A 15,876-nucleotide genomic window follows, 5' to 3' on the forward strand; every position below is an offset into this window, starting at 1 on the left:
CCTTTTAAAGGTTTTTGTGGCAAGTTTAGAGCATTGGAATGAGAGGGCATTACAGGGGACAGTCTCTGGCACTCCTGCAGCATGGGTAGGCTCCTGTTCCACTCAAAGGAAGTACATTCCAGGCCACAGCAGACCAGTAACCCACTGCTGAGAGCTCAGTGACCAGGGGGTTAAGTGCCTAACCTAGTCTAGGCTTACCATAGTGCAACGTGTGCCAATGGGGAAACAGTAGGATGAGAATAAAGCAGAGGCTGAGAAACAGGACAGAACAGGGGAAAAAAACCCAACCAAATAAACAAAACAAAATTAAAAGGTGAAATTATTTTATTTAAAGCTCTACAGAAGCACTTTCATCTCTGGGAGTTGATAGTAAATTGTCTTCTGCAAATGCTGATTCTCAAAGGCACAAAATGGCTACCAAGCTCTGATGCACTGGAGAGGTAGGCAGATCATCTCACAGTCCGAGCACCTATATCTCAATGTGGATGCTCCCTGCTTGCAAAGATACCTACATCCTATCTGCTTTTGTGGATGTAGGATTTCTTTGTTCCTGGAAGTCAGGGTGGAGGAGGAAGCATCGTTAGCTCAGCCCTGGGAATATACAGATTTACAATACCTACAGATTACCCTTTGCATCAAGAGCTTGGTCCCTTCAATTTATGACTGTGTCACAGGAGCCAAGGTGTGGGCTGGGTAGAAAGCACCTGTCTGCAATCACAAAAGTCCTCTTCAAAAGGGAGAATGTATTGCCTTCCTGGATCTGGCTGGATGGTCCTGACTGTGTTTTGGCTAAGATGGCACCACCTTGAGCTCTGCTTGACCCGATTTCCAAGCACAAGTGTGCTGTGATTTCTGGTTTGTCTCTTGTCCTCCTCAATTTGCAGAGAAAAAAAATCTTCCCTACAGCAAGGCTTGGAGACAATAAACAAGAACAGTAATTTGAAATGCTGATCCTTACCCTTGGGGGAGGCATAATGGTGAGAGGAGGAAGAGCTACTTGCAGGAGTAATTTGTTCAGCAGGGAGAATTCTTGAGTGCAATCACATCGTCCAGCAGGCGTAAATAAAAGCAATCAGCAATGCCATGGCCACAGCAAGGGCAGCATTCTTGCGATTTTCCTTACGAAGCACACTCAGTTCTTTCTCTGGGGAACAAACAAAAGACTTGCCTGTGAAGGTTCTTCATGTTGTAGCTACACCTTTCAAAACTCGCTTAGAAACACAAAGCTTCCTCGGCCACAGGCAAAAATTTTGGGAGCAGTATGGAAAGCTGCCAACACAGTGTGCTGCATGGGAAGTAACTACCCAAACTAGTAGGAACCCTTTCATTTGCTCTCATCCTGACACTCGTGGTAGCTGTGTTGGATAATTCAGTGCCAGACCAGTTCCTGCTGGCAAATGACATTGCTGTAGGCCTCTACTAAGGACAGACTGTCATTAGAATAACTGCTTGCTCCCTAAGAGAATGAAGGAGACAGGAGGGCAGAGAGCTATTTCTACTGTCTTCTAGATGTAACAGCCTGGTAGCTCTTTTTAGTGCTAAAATTTAAATACAACTGTAGCCACCTTTGAATGCTGCAGAATCTGTGTTTCCTTACACCTCAGAAGGATCAGTGTGGAAAAGGTCTGAACCTGGACACTCTTACTCTGTTGGGGTCTGAAGCTTTTTAGAGATAGGTAAACCAGGGAGAAGAAGGAAAGCAACCTAAGAACCACAGATGTAGAGAGAGGAAGACAGTGGCTACTTCAAGTATGGAGTCTTGCCAATCTCCATTTCTATTTGGTTCCCTTTACCAAAGACGAGAACCCCACTCTTGCTAGTTCTGTACCACAAAACTTTGCTGGCTGGTACAGGCAAGCAGTGAGGCTTCCAGCCTTTCACACTGCAAGGCCAAACAGCACTAAGTGTGTTGCAGGCAAGGTTGGGAGTGGACAGACTGCTTTTGTTGCTGAGTTCATCTGCAGAGTTACTGCCTCTACAGTTTGCACAAGCAGCCTCCAGCAGTTCCCCAGGTGGTGTTGGTAATCAAAAGAGACTTTTAGCTGTTCCTTCTGCCCCATTCTTCACCGAATACAAGTATTCTCTTGCAGCCATAGAGCAATCTGCTTGAATCTGAAAGGCCATAAAGGAGGTGACAGGGTCACATAACCTCATGCACAGCAGTGCCAGCTTAAACTGATGCTGACAATGCCATTGTCAACAGCTGCTGTTCATGGCCTCAAGTGCATCAGCTGGAATAAGGAAAGATTTAGTCAGAGGCCACAGCAGTGATGTCACCATTAGGTGAGGCTGTTGCTGCTGTCTGAGCTGCTGTCAGACTGCTCTGCTGATGACAGCAGGGATGGCTGACTGCTGGCTGGTAAAAGGGTAGCAGCAATTTTCAGTCTTCTGCTGTCTCCTAGTGGTAGGCCCTTAGGGAACAGCTTTCTGTCTGTTTAAAGTAACTGTTACTCTTCTGGAAACAGTCCTCTAGCATGAGTTACAATTACAAATTTGCTGGCCATACCCCAGCTTTCAACCCTCTAGACCTAAAAGAATACTTGTGCCTTTTTCCCTTGTGGGAGCTCTGCTGCTTGCACAGCTGCAGAGTACTGCCAAGCAGGTAACACATTGATCAATACCAGGAGCCTGAAGATGTACAAAGCAGCACCTCTAGTGGAATGGAAGTCCTGTCAAGTATGGTATCTCAGAGAGACTTTCATTCTAACTGTCTACAGCAGGACTTGCAGCAAGGAAAGACCCTGGCTCTCTAGAAGTGCAGGTAGCATATCAGTGTGAATCACTATGCTCTTGTGCTGAGTGGCCTCATAAATTGATGCAGTTAGAACCCTCCCCAAGGAAGGTATACTTTGCTACACTCCTGATAGCACTTGCCTTCTTGCCTAGCAAGTCTCTACAAGGAAAAAAAAACTTGGGGGGAGGGATGTTAAAAGCTACTCGAGCCAATCTGTTAGCTATGATTATCTAAAGACTGGTAATTTGGGGTATGTGGAGGGGTTATTTTCTCCCCTTCATTAGCTGATGCTTATTTTTTTCCCTATGGGGTACAGCTCAAGTGGGAGGATGCAGACTCCTATTATATATAATATGCTGACTACATTTCCCTTTGGTTGAAGCTAAATTCAAAGGCAGAAGTCAGAGGTGGCAGGAGCTTGAAGACAAAGCTAAGCAGCAGCACTGATTCCATCCTGCCCAGAGGGATCATTTTTAATGAACCTCTTACCATAGTTGTCAGCTTTGGTCATTAGTAAGTTTCGCTCTCTCTCCAGTGACTTTCTGTAATGAGAAGAGGAGTTCATTACCCGTGAAGCAGAACACAGCCTATTTCTTTGCTTACACGATGGAAGAGAGACTGTCCCCACTGCTGGGGATATCTGCTTAGAGGATGAGCCCCTCACCCCCACACTGTTGGAAAGGTGACAGTTTAGAAATACCCAGTTGTGCAAGAGAAGACATGCAGCATTTTAGATTATTTTTTCCTTCCCCCAAATTGCTTCCTATCTCTCCTTTCAGGAGAGCAGTGTAGGCAAACTAGAGCTAGAAAGAGGCTCTTGGGTCAGTCCCCTACTCTGGTTTCCCCAAGGTGAGGCAGGAAGTTCTGACACAGCTATGGGATGGGGCAGAGTCCTCATATGCTCTCTGGAGGATCCTGCCCCTCCACCACATTAGGCTTAGTGCTGGAACAGTAATTCTTCTCACCATTTGAAGCTGGGATCCCTTTGTCAGAGGTATCCAATTTACAGAAATTGGTGAACTCAAGGAAACAAGCTGAATCCAAGCCCAGTACTAAAAAGTTAAACAACCTGTCATTAGACTGGAGACTCATTATAACAGAAAAGTCTAAGGGCAACCCAGCCCTTGTCTTAAGCTGCACAAGATGATTAATTAATATACAGATTAAAATATAAATCCAAAATAAAATTCCTGAAAGCAGCAGTGTTTCCATTATGGCAGTGAGGAAACGGTCAGTCCTTTCAGACTCTGCACATAAATAAACATGCACTAACAAATTGTATCCTGGTTCAGAGAAGGCAGAAAGTGCAACAGAGTTTGCTGTTCCCCTTGGTGCACAGCAAGAACAGCCTGTAGGAGGAAAGAGATCCAAATCTATGTGTACAGCTAGTTAAGTGTAAGAGTGCAAGAAAGCAAGCTACGTCAGGAGCAGTAGGAGAGGAAAGGGCTCTAGAAGAAAACTGGGTGGAGAGCAGCCAGGAGGAAGTGAGAAAACAGATTTACCAACATGACTGAGATGCTACTTAGAAATTTGTGAAGAGAGTCAAGAGAAGAAGCTTTGAGAATGACACATGAAGAAACTATGACAACTGAACTTCAAAGTGGAAAAGCAGAGCTCCTCTTTGTGTGCTATGCACTGAATCGATAATTTTGATCACGGTACCTTCCCTCCAGGGTTTTCCAAAGGGTCTGGAATAGGACAATGGAAGTTCTGTTTCTATTTCCATACAAGCTGTAAAATTCACAGAAGGCTCCAAGATTCCTAATTCATAATTCTTTGCTCTAGGCCCTATATTTCAGACAGAAACCACCATCTATCACATCTTGTCAAGTTACCACAACTGTAGATTTGGTTGTTGGCCACCTAAGCCCCAGATAAAAAATACAGACAGTAAACAAGGAGAATTTAGGCCAGAAGAGGATTGTTGAGATGAGGAGTTTTAGTGAAGAAGGAAAAGAAAAGACAGGACCCTGTCTAAATATGGATGGCGATATAAAACTGCAGTAAAGGAGCGGGGTGGGGGGGCTACAAAGGAGAGTTTAACAAAGAACTTAAACTAAGCCTGATAAATATCAGGAGATGGAGACATCACTATTGCTATGATCATTTCTAATGGGGCTCTACAGGACAGTACTGTACAGTAAACACCAGGATTATCAGGACCACTCCCTGGGCTGATGACTGAGCTTCCCAGCCTTTTTCTGCTTGGAGCAGAGCAGTAGGATGCTAGTGACTGAAGAAATGTCCTCAAGCAGAGAGATTTGAGAATCAGCTGGGACATCTAAAATCTCTTGCTTCACACTCAAGAGAAACAGCAGGTTCTGCCTATATCTACTACAAAATCCAGGACAAAGTCCTTGCTTGAGTTCCAGCTATAGAAGCCAACAACTGCTGCCTCTACAGCAGCCATAGATTTCAGGGGAATTGTCCCTCTTAGCTTTCCCAAGAAAAGCCAGTGCATTAATTCATCCCTACATCCAGACACATTAACAACACAGACACAGATATTTTCCCTCAGCTGCTTTTGCAGCTGGATCCCAGCCTGGTTTGGCCCTCAGCAGTAGATGCTGCACATCTCACTGATTGAACCTGGGTGGCTTCAGCAAGGCTTGAGCAGCAGTGTGCAGAAAACCTTTGCCGGACTCTCAGAGCAAGTTTGTAACATGCCAGGAGCCAAGCCTGCAAATGAACTGGCAAGTTTCAGGCAATACTTTTCTGGTTGTGGCACAGGTTGGAGTCAGGCTGTTAATAAGATACAGCTTTCTCTCTATATCACTGCACTTCTCACAGAGACAAGTTCCCCAAGAAAGCTCCAAGCTGTGAGAAGAGAGTCTTGTCATGGGGAAATCACACATTCCCACCCCTTCAAGAGTCCTTGCTTGGTCCTACACAGGATGACAGCTAAGCTGAAGTGCATACACACAGCTGTGTAAGGAGCTGGTCAGCAATACCTTCCTTCGGGGCTGAGCTTCTCTCTGCGCAGCTTAAGGTCCACCTCTTCCATGCTCTGTCTGCAGCGTGTCAGCTTCTCCTCCAGTCCATCAATCTGAAAAACACCACACCAATCACCACCATTTCTTCTCCCAACTTACAAGGACTCATTCCCATTCAGATGGTGGCAGTTCAGCTACTATTCCTCCCCAGATCAAGGGAAGAATCCCAGATCTGTGTAGAGATCACAGCACAGAGAGAACAGAGCTCATCTGGGAGAGATCATCTCCCAGCTCAGCCTGTATTCTAGCCCAGACAACTGTAAGATTGTCGCCTCAGACACAGCCAAACCAGCCCTGACACTGCCTATTGTGTGGCTGGCCAGCACCCTTTTGCTAGGATCTGATCCTGTTCCAGCTTGCTCTGGTTTCTTTGCATATGGGTCCACGAGCAAAGGTGTGATCTTAGGTATCCTTATGCAATTAAAGGATAAAAAGAGAGACACTGGCCTAAACCAAAGCCTGAGGAACAGGGTCTTATTTTAGCACTATGAATGGATGCAGAAGTCTACAAAGCACTCTCAGCTGTCTGGCTGGGTGAAGAGGGAACAAAGGGATACTTCCAATTTCTTTTACCCAACTAAATCTACAACAGCAACAGAAGTCTGCACAGTATGGTCAGGAGAGCATTTGCCACTGCCTCCTTCAACCTGTACCAAGTGTTGGCAGCAAAATGTTTCCATGCAGAAAAATACTGGTTATCTCCTTGTGTCTCTTCATCAAGTATCCCAACAGCCACCCCTGTGTCTTCCTGTGGAGGGGAGTAACCACAGCTAGGCACAGGAGGGTTGATCTCCTTGTATGCAAACAGACTGCCCAGGAGGGAATCCTACCATGGTAAACAGTTCTGGGAATCATTCCTCTCTTCTGCCTGGCAACCACAGCATAGACATCTCAAGGAAAACTTTGACTTTCAAGCTTGCTTCCAGCAGGGAAACAGTAGGACTTAATCAGACAATATGAACTCAACAACCTAGCCTGAAATAAAATGGCCTCGGTGCACTAAGGTGGCAATGACCTCTCTTTTGAGCTACTTAGTGCAACACTCCTGCTGTGCCTGGTTCTCCAGGAAAGGCCAAGCCTGGCAGCACGGCCTCCCTGTGGTGGGAGCTTTCACACACCAGACGCTAAGAGGCAGCACAGTCCTGGGTAAAGGTGGAATGAGCTGCCTGGACACCAGCCACAGAAGCAGCCCAGAGCACAAAAACATTCATAAACAGTAATAAGGGAAACAAAATCAAAGGTAGTGATCCCAAATTACTGCTGCTTTGGGATCAGCTCTGTTCTGATCAGCTCCTGTTAATGAGCTCATTAACAATCTCACACCTTCTGCTTAGGAAAAGCAGGCAAACATAACTAAATGGGACTGGAGAGAAGAGGCTTGGCATAAAGCAGACCATGAAAAGAAGTTTAACCAGTCATTTAAATAGTCTGGAAGGAGCACAGCAGAGCTGGGGAGGGGGACATATAAGAAGGCTCAAATCTTTGATTTATCAGATAGCAATCCCAAGGTCCTGGAGTATTAGGCAACTCTGCCAGTATTCAAGATGCCAAACTCCCCAGAGGCACATGCACAGCTTCCTGAGCCCAAGGGGAGCACCAAGGCACATCACCTGATCCCAAAGCTCAGGGGATAGCGCTTCTGTGTTTGGCAGTGCTTGGGTTTGCCTGGATCAGGACAATTGTCTTCCTCCATTTCCATCTGTGCTAGTTAAGAATGTTAACTGTAGCTGCTTATCGCCCTATTATGCACTACAACTCAGTCAGCATGATGCATTGCCCCAGTCTGCTTCAGGGCCAAGAAAGGACTTCACCCAGGCCAGCTCTGACCACACTTATCAGCAAGTTAATTTAATAGCATGGTGTGGTACAGCAGAGGTGGGATGTTGGTCCAGTCAAATTTAAGAATTACCATCTCCCTCACCAGTTCCTACCATTTGCAAATGGCTATTTCTGCTCCCTTAGCTGTTGGAAACCCTTATGTGCACACACAGGAAAAGATGCTTCAGCATGTATTACCTGGCTCCTCCTTAGCCTGTTAAATTATTACAGTGCACCATGGCTTCTCTGGAAATAGATTTAAAAATAATGCTAAATAATACATTAAAGAATTAACGAAGGCTTTACTTAGTCAGCTGCCAACCCCACCACTGAATTATCCATGCTACTGCACTCCAATCCTCTCCTCCATGCCTGCTCCTCCTAGCTGGCAGTTGCTCTCACTAGTATATTCTCTGCCCATACTTCCCTCATTTCATCAGACTTAACAAGAGTATATTCTGCCCAACTTTGTCAGTGCTTTTACTTTCTGCTGACTAAAAGTCTCCAGATTCCACATAATACTTTAAAGTTTCAACTGGTTTTACTGCTCTTAAATCAAAACCCAAGTTTGGGTCCCCTGCTGGAAAGCAATAATTTGCTAATAAACCACATGCCCCAGAACTGCATCATCAGCTGTGCTGAGCTGGGGGCATAAGGGATAAAAAATAACCAGAATAAGAGACAAAGCAAGGAAGGAGGAACAGATTGCAGAATGAACAAAATACTTTTCTTTCAGAATTCACTACTTCTTTTCTTCTGGCTAGCCTGAGTTATTAGGAATTATAAGGAAGGACAAGAGTGGGGATTCACAGATGCTATCCATTCACTGTGCCTCAGTTTCCCCACTTATAAATTAAGACAGTATAAGCTGCCTCCTGAAGGCAGCTCATGTGAATAAGAAGCCTCAGACACTGATCCAAACTATGGGCAGAGCACTATCTTGATATGTCAATGTCATTGCCTTGCTTGGCATTTAGGAGCTGCTCCTGCAAGCCAGGAGTGTCTCGGCAACTCAGCCATCCAAGTAACTCTTCACTGCAGAACAAAAGAAAGACAGAAACAGAAAATAAGCACAGGGGAAAAAAATCAGAGTAATACCTGAGAATTACTGATTACTCTCTGGACTGCTAAGGAAACTCCTAGGGGAGCCATAGTCTGTAAAATTGTAGCACAAAAAAAATCTATAGGGCTTTGCCATAATTCCCTGCTACAGCTAGCTCTCCAGGAGAGCAATCCTAGAAGTAGGTGGTCACCTGAGCTTGCTGTGGATGGAAAGCTTTCCCTCCTACTAAATAATACATGAGGTTAGTTGGGGTACATACATGGGCACACTGGAAGCCCACAGGAAAACAAGGAGCCAAGCTCACTTAGCTGAACCACCCTTGCACTTCACACTGCCTTATTTCTTTAGTGGCAATCTCAGTACAGTGCCTCCTAAGTTGCAAAGATGAACCTTTCCTCCTTTTAGCTCTCCTTTCCTTGAAGGGGATCCTCTGGGACAGAGCTGAAATGCAGCAAGCAGAAAGTTCACATGACAGCTCCTCAGGTTCACATAGATGGTAGCAGGGACACAGGACTTAACTCACAGCAACATCTTTAAGTAGTTCCAGTTAAAAAGGGGGAGTGAAATATGTGCTTCACATCCAGGCAACAGATCTGGGCACACAGAGCTGCCCTTCTGAAGCTCCTCAGGAGACACTCCAGAAAGTCAAGTCCCAGCAGCTTTGGATGCACAATAGGTATCTAAGATCACATGCCTCCTTTGCTCCACAGGTATGACAAGACATTCAGCTGAAATTCTGGCAACATTTGCTCATGATCTTGAAACCTTTTTAAGCTAGAGACCTGGAATGGATTTCAATCCAAACTGACTTACATGCTTATTACAAATTCCATTTGTTGGGACCCTCTTGGGCAGAGAGCCTGAAATGGCTCACATAAGGGCAGAGACAAAGAGAGAAGTGAAAAAGCAGCTTTGCTTATAGAATTGAGCTGGATCCCATTTAATAAATTTTGTAGCAAATTAATGAAAGCTTTCTTTCTTTCTTTCCAGCAGAAAGGCTAAAAGCGCTTTTCAAGAACTGGCATCCACCCTCCACTTTTATGAATTCCCTAATTAAGATACTGGTAAAGAGCCATATCACACATACGTCGACATCCAACAGCATTAGGTAATGGGGTTTTCATCTTCTGACCCTCATAAAACAGATCAAAGCCAACTGAAGAGGTGGGGGCAAAGAAAAAACCCCTTCCCTGAGCAGTCTTTACGTGCCTTGTCACCTGCCAGCACACTTGAGCTGTTCTTTCACAGAAGAATTAATGTTTCCTACCTCCACAAATCTGGCTGGATTATTAAAATCAGTCCAGCAGAGAAAAAATTTGTTTAAATTCAAGTGCTAACTTGCTGTTCATGGACACACTTCCATTTTCTCCATGCTCTTGGAATCATTTTGCATGCTGGAAAATCATTTCACAGACATTCTGCCTACAGCATGCTTAGAAATATTTACCAGACAAGCTATTCACAGCAGAGGATGATCCACTAGTGAAGTCTAAGATGGCTCCTGCAGAACAACCCTGTGTGTTGCTAAAGGAGGAAAGGCTGGATCCTACCGACACCTCCTCCTTCAGCTTCGCAGGGACCATCTCATTAGTCAGTGCATCCTGCCTCAGTCCAGAGCAGCGGCTCTGCAGGACCACACACAGACATGACCACAGAGCATACAGGCCAGATTTTCAAAAACTTCTGCAAGAACAGCTTCACTGAACATGAACTGCGTCGGCCTTTTCCCTATTCTTTGTGTTCTTTCATAGACACTGATCAGCCATTGCCCTGTCAGACTCAGCAATACATGTAACAATACTTTATAGAAACACACACCTGACATTTTGCTGCCCAGGCGCTGCCTTTAATTTAATGCACTTTTCTGCTACTCTGTTTTTTTTGTTTTTTTTTTTTTTTTTTTTTTAGTTGCTGTCTGAACCACAAGTGTATTTTTAGTGGTTACAATATCCTTTGGCAAGAAGTTTCACAGCAGGTGTCATGGTTTGACGCTGGCGCAATGCCAGCGCCCCCATGAAAATACACCTTCCTAAATAATTGCTGTGAGATGTGATCAGGAACAGAGCAGAGCAGGCCCAAGCTTAATAACAAAGAAAAGAACTTTATTAAACTACTACTACTACTATAAAACTACAAACACTAAATCCCGGATGAGGACCTTCCAAAACACCCCTCCTACTCCCACCTAACTTCCAAACAAACCCAACAGTGAGACACCACCCAGGATCCTGATCAAATTGCCACGCTTCAGATAATCAAATACTCAGTCCTTCGAGGGAGACAGGAGTCTCTCTTGTGCCACAGACCCCCCAGGAAACACAACTGCCACCCTTGTGTCTCCATGTCACACATGGCAACCACCCGGAGAAAATCTGCCATGGTGACACTCTCTATCTCACAGTGCTCTCAACACCGTGCATAGACAGACTGCTCATAGGGCTCCTTTAAGGATGCTTTGCCATGGACCAAAAGAGACAACAGTTCAGTTTCTCATTTCGGGACTACAGTCCCCCTCATTTTCCCCTGGGGCCAAGGGTCCAAGAACAGAGGTCTTCTTCTCCTCTTCTTCTTCCTCGAAGACAGAGGGCCTCTCCACACTTTCTTCAACTCTCCTCTGTTCTCTCCACTCCTCTGCTGGTAATCACTGAAACAAGTCTCTTGGCTCATCAATGCACCCCCCTAAGTGCAGCTTCTGTCAGGAGAATTTGTTTCAGTCTATGGCTAACAAGAAAAGTCCAGCCACAAGCCACTCCATCATCTCCTTCCAACTCAAAAATTTCCTCTTCCATCATCTCAGATCCCAGACTGTCTCTCTTCTACTTCAAATCAAGGAGGAGTAATATTTTACAAAGCCTTCATTTCCCAGGAAAGGGTTAAAAGTTCAGACTCCCCGGACGGCTGAAATCTCTGCCCAGCAGCTGATTCCCAAGGCCAAGGCTGGGCGCCTTCCCCTCCATCTCCTTCTCCTCCGCTGGCAAAGTTACAGGTGCCATCCAGACTCTCTGTCTCATCCCTCTGTGGGGGGGGGTAGGAGGGGGGGAACGACAAAGACATCTCCGCTTCTCTCCACCCTTCCGTCCACGGGAGCTGGCTCGGTTCCAGTCCTTCTACCCCTCAGCTCACCTCGACCAGGCCGCATGGCTCCCCCTCCCCCACCCAGCCCCATGGCTGGGCAGGGGAGATCTGCACAGCACCCTGACCGGAACCAAAGAGAGCGAGCTCTTGGGAGTTCTTGCTTTTAACCCCCTGTGTTCTCAGAGGCATGTCCATACCTTCAGTGGTCACTTTAGGTGCTAATATCTAAACTTGACTACTGATTGGTTTGACCCAACTTCCTGAAAGAATTTACTTCCATGTCAAACCATGACAGCAGGTTATGGGAAGAACCAACCCCTCCTGTTTGTTCTGAGCTTGTCAGCTGCTGGTTTCATTTGATAGCTCTAACTTTGTATTGACGGTGTATGTTCATTCTTAGTTTAAAGCTACAAATAGCATTCAGAGGATATAGGCCTATACTGGGTCCCTTGCAGTCATGTTTTCCAGCTCAAAAGGACCTGGAATGCTTGGTAGTTTCTTGCATAAGGTTCTCCATGCTTTTGGTCATCCGTGTCACTCTCTTGAGTTAATTCCATTTTCACTATTTTGGTACAAAATGGACCACTCTTGCCAGTTTCATTTTCCTGATGAGTTTCCTCAAGCAAGTCCTATGCAGCTCAGCATTGCCAATAGGGCTGCTTGTCAAAAGACTAGAGCTATATGAAAGAAGTGGCACGAATTTAAACCAACACAACATTATGGAGATCCATTTACATCTATTTAAGCCAGATTGTATCAATTACATCTGCAATTTGTAAGTACAAGCTTATCTGATAAGTGTCCATATAGAAAATTGCATTCATTTAGCATCATGACTTCAGTTAAACAAGCATGACTCTGCCTAGATGAGGCCTTTCAAAGCTAGTCATGCATCACACCGTATTAAGACTCATTTGAAAAGTTTTCTTTACAATCGTAACTGCTCAGAAGGTAATACTGAACAGAATAAGTTTAAATTATGAATCAAGTACCTTGGTTGTCATGCAAACTGAAACACAGCCCTCTCTTCCTCTGGCATAAAGGGATTTTTTTTTTTCTTCCTCCCTGTGGTGTTATTTTTTAGTTAAATGGTATGCTCTGTCTCACCCCTCGAAAATGTATGGTTTATTCTAGGCCTGTGATCCTCCCCTGCAGTATTCTGTGTCTGTAATCCCATTGACCCAATTTTATTCTGTGCTCACTTGGAATCTCCCTGTTAAGTGTGCTGGGGGATGCTTCGCTCTCTCTCTTAGCCGGCTCTCCTGGCCGGTGCTCTCTCGGCCCCTCTCTCCCCCTCCCCCCTCTCCCTCAGAAACCATGCTGCCTCCTGGGGGTAGGATCCCCAATAAACCCTCATCTAATTAGCACGCTCAGAAGCCGCGCGGAGTCTCCTTGCCTGCCTGCTGCTACCAGCAAACTCACAGCTTAGGGGCCCCCCACGGACACCCTGGAAGGTCCCCCAAAATGCGCTGTGCAACACCTAACCTCTCTTCAGTAGTGTTGTCATCACTGCAAGTGGAAAGAATTTTATCTTGTAGTAATGTCTTTGCACAGAGATTTTCACCTATAGCGCACAAAAAAGAGTAGCTCTACAATCCTTTCATAACTAGTATGTTCCATCCTGAAAACTTGTTAAAAAAACCCCAAAACCTAATGTAAAGCGCAAATATTTTGCAAGAATTTTCTGTGGCAGCTAAAATCAGTCCCTTTTCATTCTGTGAAAAGCAGGTCTCTAACAGGCTGAGCCATTTTGCTACCTCCTTTTTTTGCAAGGTAGACCCTACCATCTCAACTCTTCTTGTCTACTACCACTTTTCAAACCACAACAAAAAAAAAAAAAAACAAAAAAAAAAAAAACAAAAAACAAAAACAAAAAACCAAAAAATATATATATCACTGTTCAATTCTCTCTGGTAGGCTAACCAAAGGAAGCCTGGACAGTCAGCATAGCCCTCTGGACTCCCTTTGGTGGTTATATTTGGGTTAGAATGCCCAGAACTGTGTTTCTCTAATGAACGCCTAACCAATGAAACACACCAGGTAACCATAAACCAAACTCCTATTCTACACAGCAGGATGAGAGGGGATCTCATCAATACATATAAATATCTTAAAGGTGGGTGTGAAGAGGTTGGTGCCAAACTCTTTTCAGTGGTGCCCAGTGATAGGAGGTGGAGGAGCAATGCCTGTAAACTAAAACACAGGAAGTTCCACCTCAGTGTAAGGAAAAAACCTTTTTACACTGAAACAGACCACTGGAACAGGCTGCTCGGGCAGGCTGTGGGGTTTCCCTCTCTGGAGACATTCAAAATCTACCTGGTCACGTTCCTGTGTGATCTGCTCTAGGTGACCCTGCCCTGGCAAGGGGGTTGGATGAGATGATATCCAGAGGTTCTTTCCAGCCCTAAGGATTCTGTGACACTCACCTTTATGTTACTAGCTGGTGACACATTTCTGACATGCCCTGCCATTTCTCTGGCCTTTCCATTCTGGTTACCTTGGTCTGTTGTGCATGTGCTCACTTGAAAAGACTTCAGGGCAGAAGTGACCAGTGAGATTCACTGAATGAATTCTGTCCCATTTCAGCCATTTGTGAGGAACAATCAGGATTTGCTGTCCCCACAGTATTCAAACCCACAGACTTGAACTCAGACTTGAGCCCAGACCACATTGTTCAGTGCAGGAGCCTGAAAGACATATTCTTCTGAGAGATCTTAACTAACACAACTCAGCTTGTTTACAGAAAGACAAAGCTTCAACAGAGCTTATCAGCAGCCCTCCTTCCACCCAGGAGATCACAGTATCACAGAATGGGTAAGATCTGAAGGGACCACAGTGGGTCATCTGCTCCAACCTCCCTGCTCAAGAAGAGTCATCCTCAAGCACATGGCACAGGTGCAATCTCCAGTGAGGGAGAGACCAAATACCCAAGCACAATAAAAAGCAGCTTTAAAAGGGAGACATACTCTTAAACCCCAGCCTTTCCCCTTTCTCCTCGCTGTGATTTACAGGCCCCCCATATGCCAGTTTACCACTGGGCTCTTCTCAAGAAGCAGCAGCACACAACGGGCCGGTGGTCACGGCCCGCCGCAGCACTCCCACGGGCACACACACCCACGGCCCTCCACGGCACTGGCTCAAGGGCTCGGCAGGAGCAAGGACACCGCCCGCCGTCGCTCAAAGCCGGGAGTAAGGAAGCGGCTCCGAGCCCCCGCCAGCCCGGCCACCACAGCAGCCGCCGCGTCGCCCCCCACCCCCATCACCTCCTGGGCCACGCTCGGCCCCGCTCGTCGCCAGCCCATGGTCCGGCCCCGCCCGCCGCGCATGCGCAGGCGTGCCCCGCGCGCCGCCGCCTTGGAGCGGGGCCGCGCGCTGCCCTGGGCTGGGCCGGTGCCATGTTGGGGAAGGGCACCGCTGGCTGCCCGTACCCATGGAGCCGCTGGCCCCGGGGCTGGGTTCGGTCCTGCGAGCCCTCTCGGCGTGGTTCCGACACAGCCGAGGGCGAGCGGCAGCCAGAGCGGTGCATCCGCGTTGTGCCGCTGCTGCCCGCATCCTCCTCTGCCCTCTCTAGTGGTAGCGGATGAGGGATGGCTGCGGGAGGACCGGAAGGCTGGGAAGCTGAGGTGGGACTGCTTGGTCATGCCTGGTCCTGCCTCTCCGCCCCTCAGAGACCCCGGCCCCCTCGGGTGCTGTCTGGGCAGGTCTGAAACGATCAGCTGGTTTTCGCTCAAGTGGAGCCAGCGCATTCCTGGACACTCCAGACCAGGTCTTGTAGTGCCGGGGGTCACTCAGGAAGAAGGCAACCTCGGAAACGCAAGGCAAACCCAGAACGGCTGCTTTGTTGCGTGTTGGGATAAATGAGAATTTTTTTTGGACATCAGGAGGGATTTCTTCACTGAAAGGGTTGTCAAACATTGGAACAGGCTGCCCAGGGAGAGGTGAAGTTACCATCCCTGGAGGTGTTTAGGAAAAGATGATGTGGAACACAGCGTCATGGTCTAGTTGACATGGTGGTATTTCATCACAGGCTGGATTCAGAGGTCTTTTCTAACCTAATTGATTCTGTGATTGCCTTATTCAGATTGTTCTTGGGGCTTCCTATTCAAATGCTAGCGTCGTGCTAGAGCAGCTGAGGAAAAGCTGACTGTGTGATCTACCTGGAAATAGCACTTCGTGCATGCCAGCCAATTCAG

The 15,876-nt window shown here is 46.5% G+C and overlaps 1 protein-coding gene across 3 annotated transcripts; it reads right to left on the reverse strand.

The window, feature by feature from the left end:
* Positions 1-306: 306 nt before the first annotated feature.
* Positions 307-15,010, reverse strand: CCDC167 (coiled-coil domain containing 167). 3 transcript variants are annotated; one of them, XM_068185471.1, is made up of 5 exons: positions 13,164-13,328; positions 12,676-12,748; positions 5,686-5,780; positions 3,224-3,276; positions 307-1,144 (listed from the first exon to the last, which is right to left on the reverse strand). In XM_068185471.1, the coding sequence occupies exons 2-5, from the start codon at positions 12,685-12,687 to the stop codon at positions 1,041-1,043; spliced, it is 264 nt and encodes an 87-aa protein (XP_068041572.1). In that variant the 5' UTR covers positions 12,688-12,748; positions 13,164-13,328; the 3' UTR covers positions 307-1,040. The 3 variants fall into 3 exon arrangements, with proteins under 3 accessions (XP_068041572.1, XP_068041574.1, XP_068041573.1); XM_068185473.1 differs by lacking the exons at positions 12,676-12,748; positions 13,164-13,328 and adding an exon at positions 14,947-15,010; XM_068185472.1 differs by lacking the exons at positions 307-1,144; positions 12,676-12,748; positions 13,164-13,328 and adding exons at positions 1,213-2,112; positions 14,947-15,001.
* Positions 15,011-15,876: the final 866 nt, after the last annotated feature.

Source organism: Anomalospiza imberbis, chromosome 3 (assembly GCF_031753505.1).
Source record: "Anomalospiza imberbis isolate Cuckoo-Finch-1a 21T00152 chromosome 3, ASM3175350v1, whole genome shotgun sequence".
NCBI classification, from domain to species: domain Eukaryota; kingdom Metazoa; phylum Chordata; class Aves; order Passeriformes; family Viduidae; genus Anomalospiza; species Anomalospiza imberbis.

What these genes read in the sequence shown, in the direction of transcription:
- CCDC167 (XM_068185473.1), bottom strand. Translation starts at nt 15,009, where the DNA reads ATGCGCGGCGGGCGGGGCCGGACCATGGGCTGGCGACGAGCGGGGCCG. An exon ending in GGCCGAGCGTGGCCCAGGAG is followed by an intron (nt 5,781 to 14,946) that starts GTGATGGGGGTG and finishes GGTGTTTTTCAG; the next exon opens with ATTGATGGACTGGAGGAGAA. An exon ending in AAGCTCAGCCCCGAAGGAAG is followed by an intron (nt 3,277 to 5,685) that starts GTATTGCTGACC and finishes TTCTCATTACAG; the next exon opens with AAAGTCACTGGAGAGAGAGC.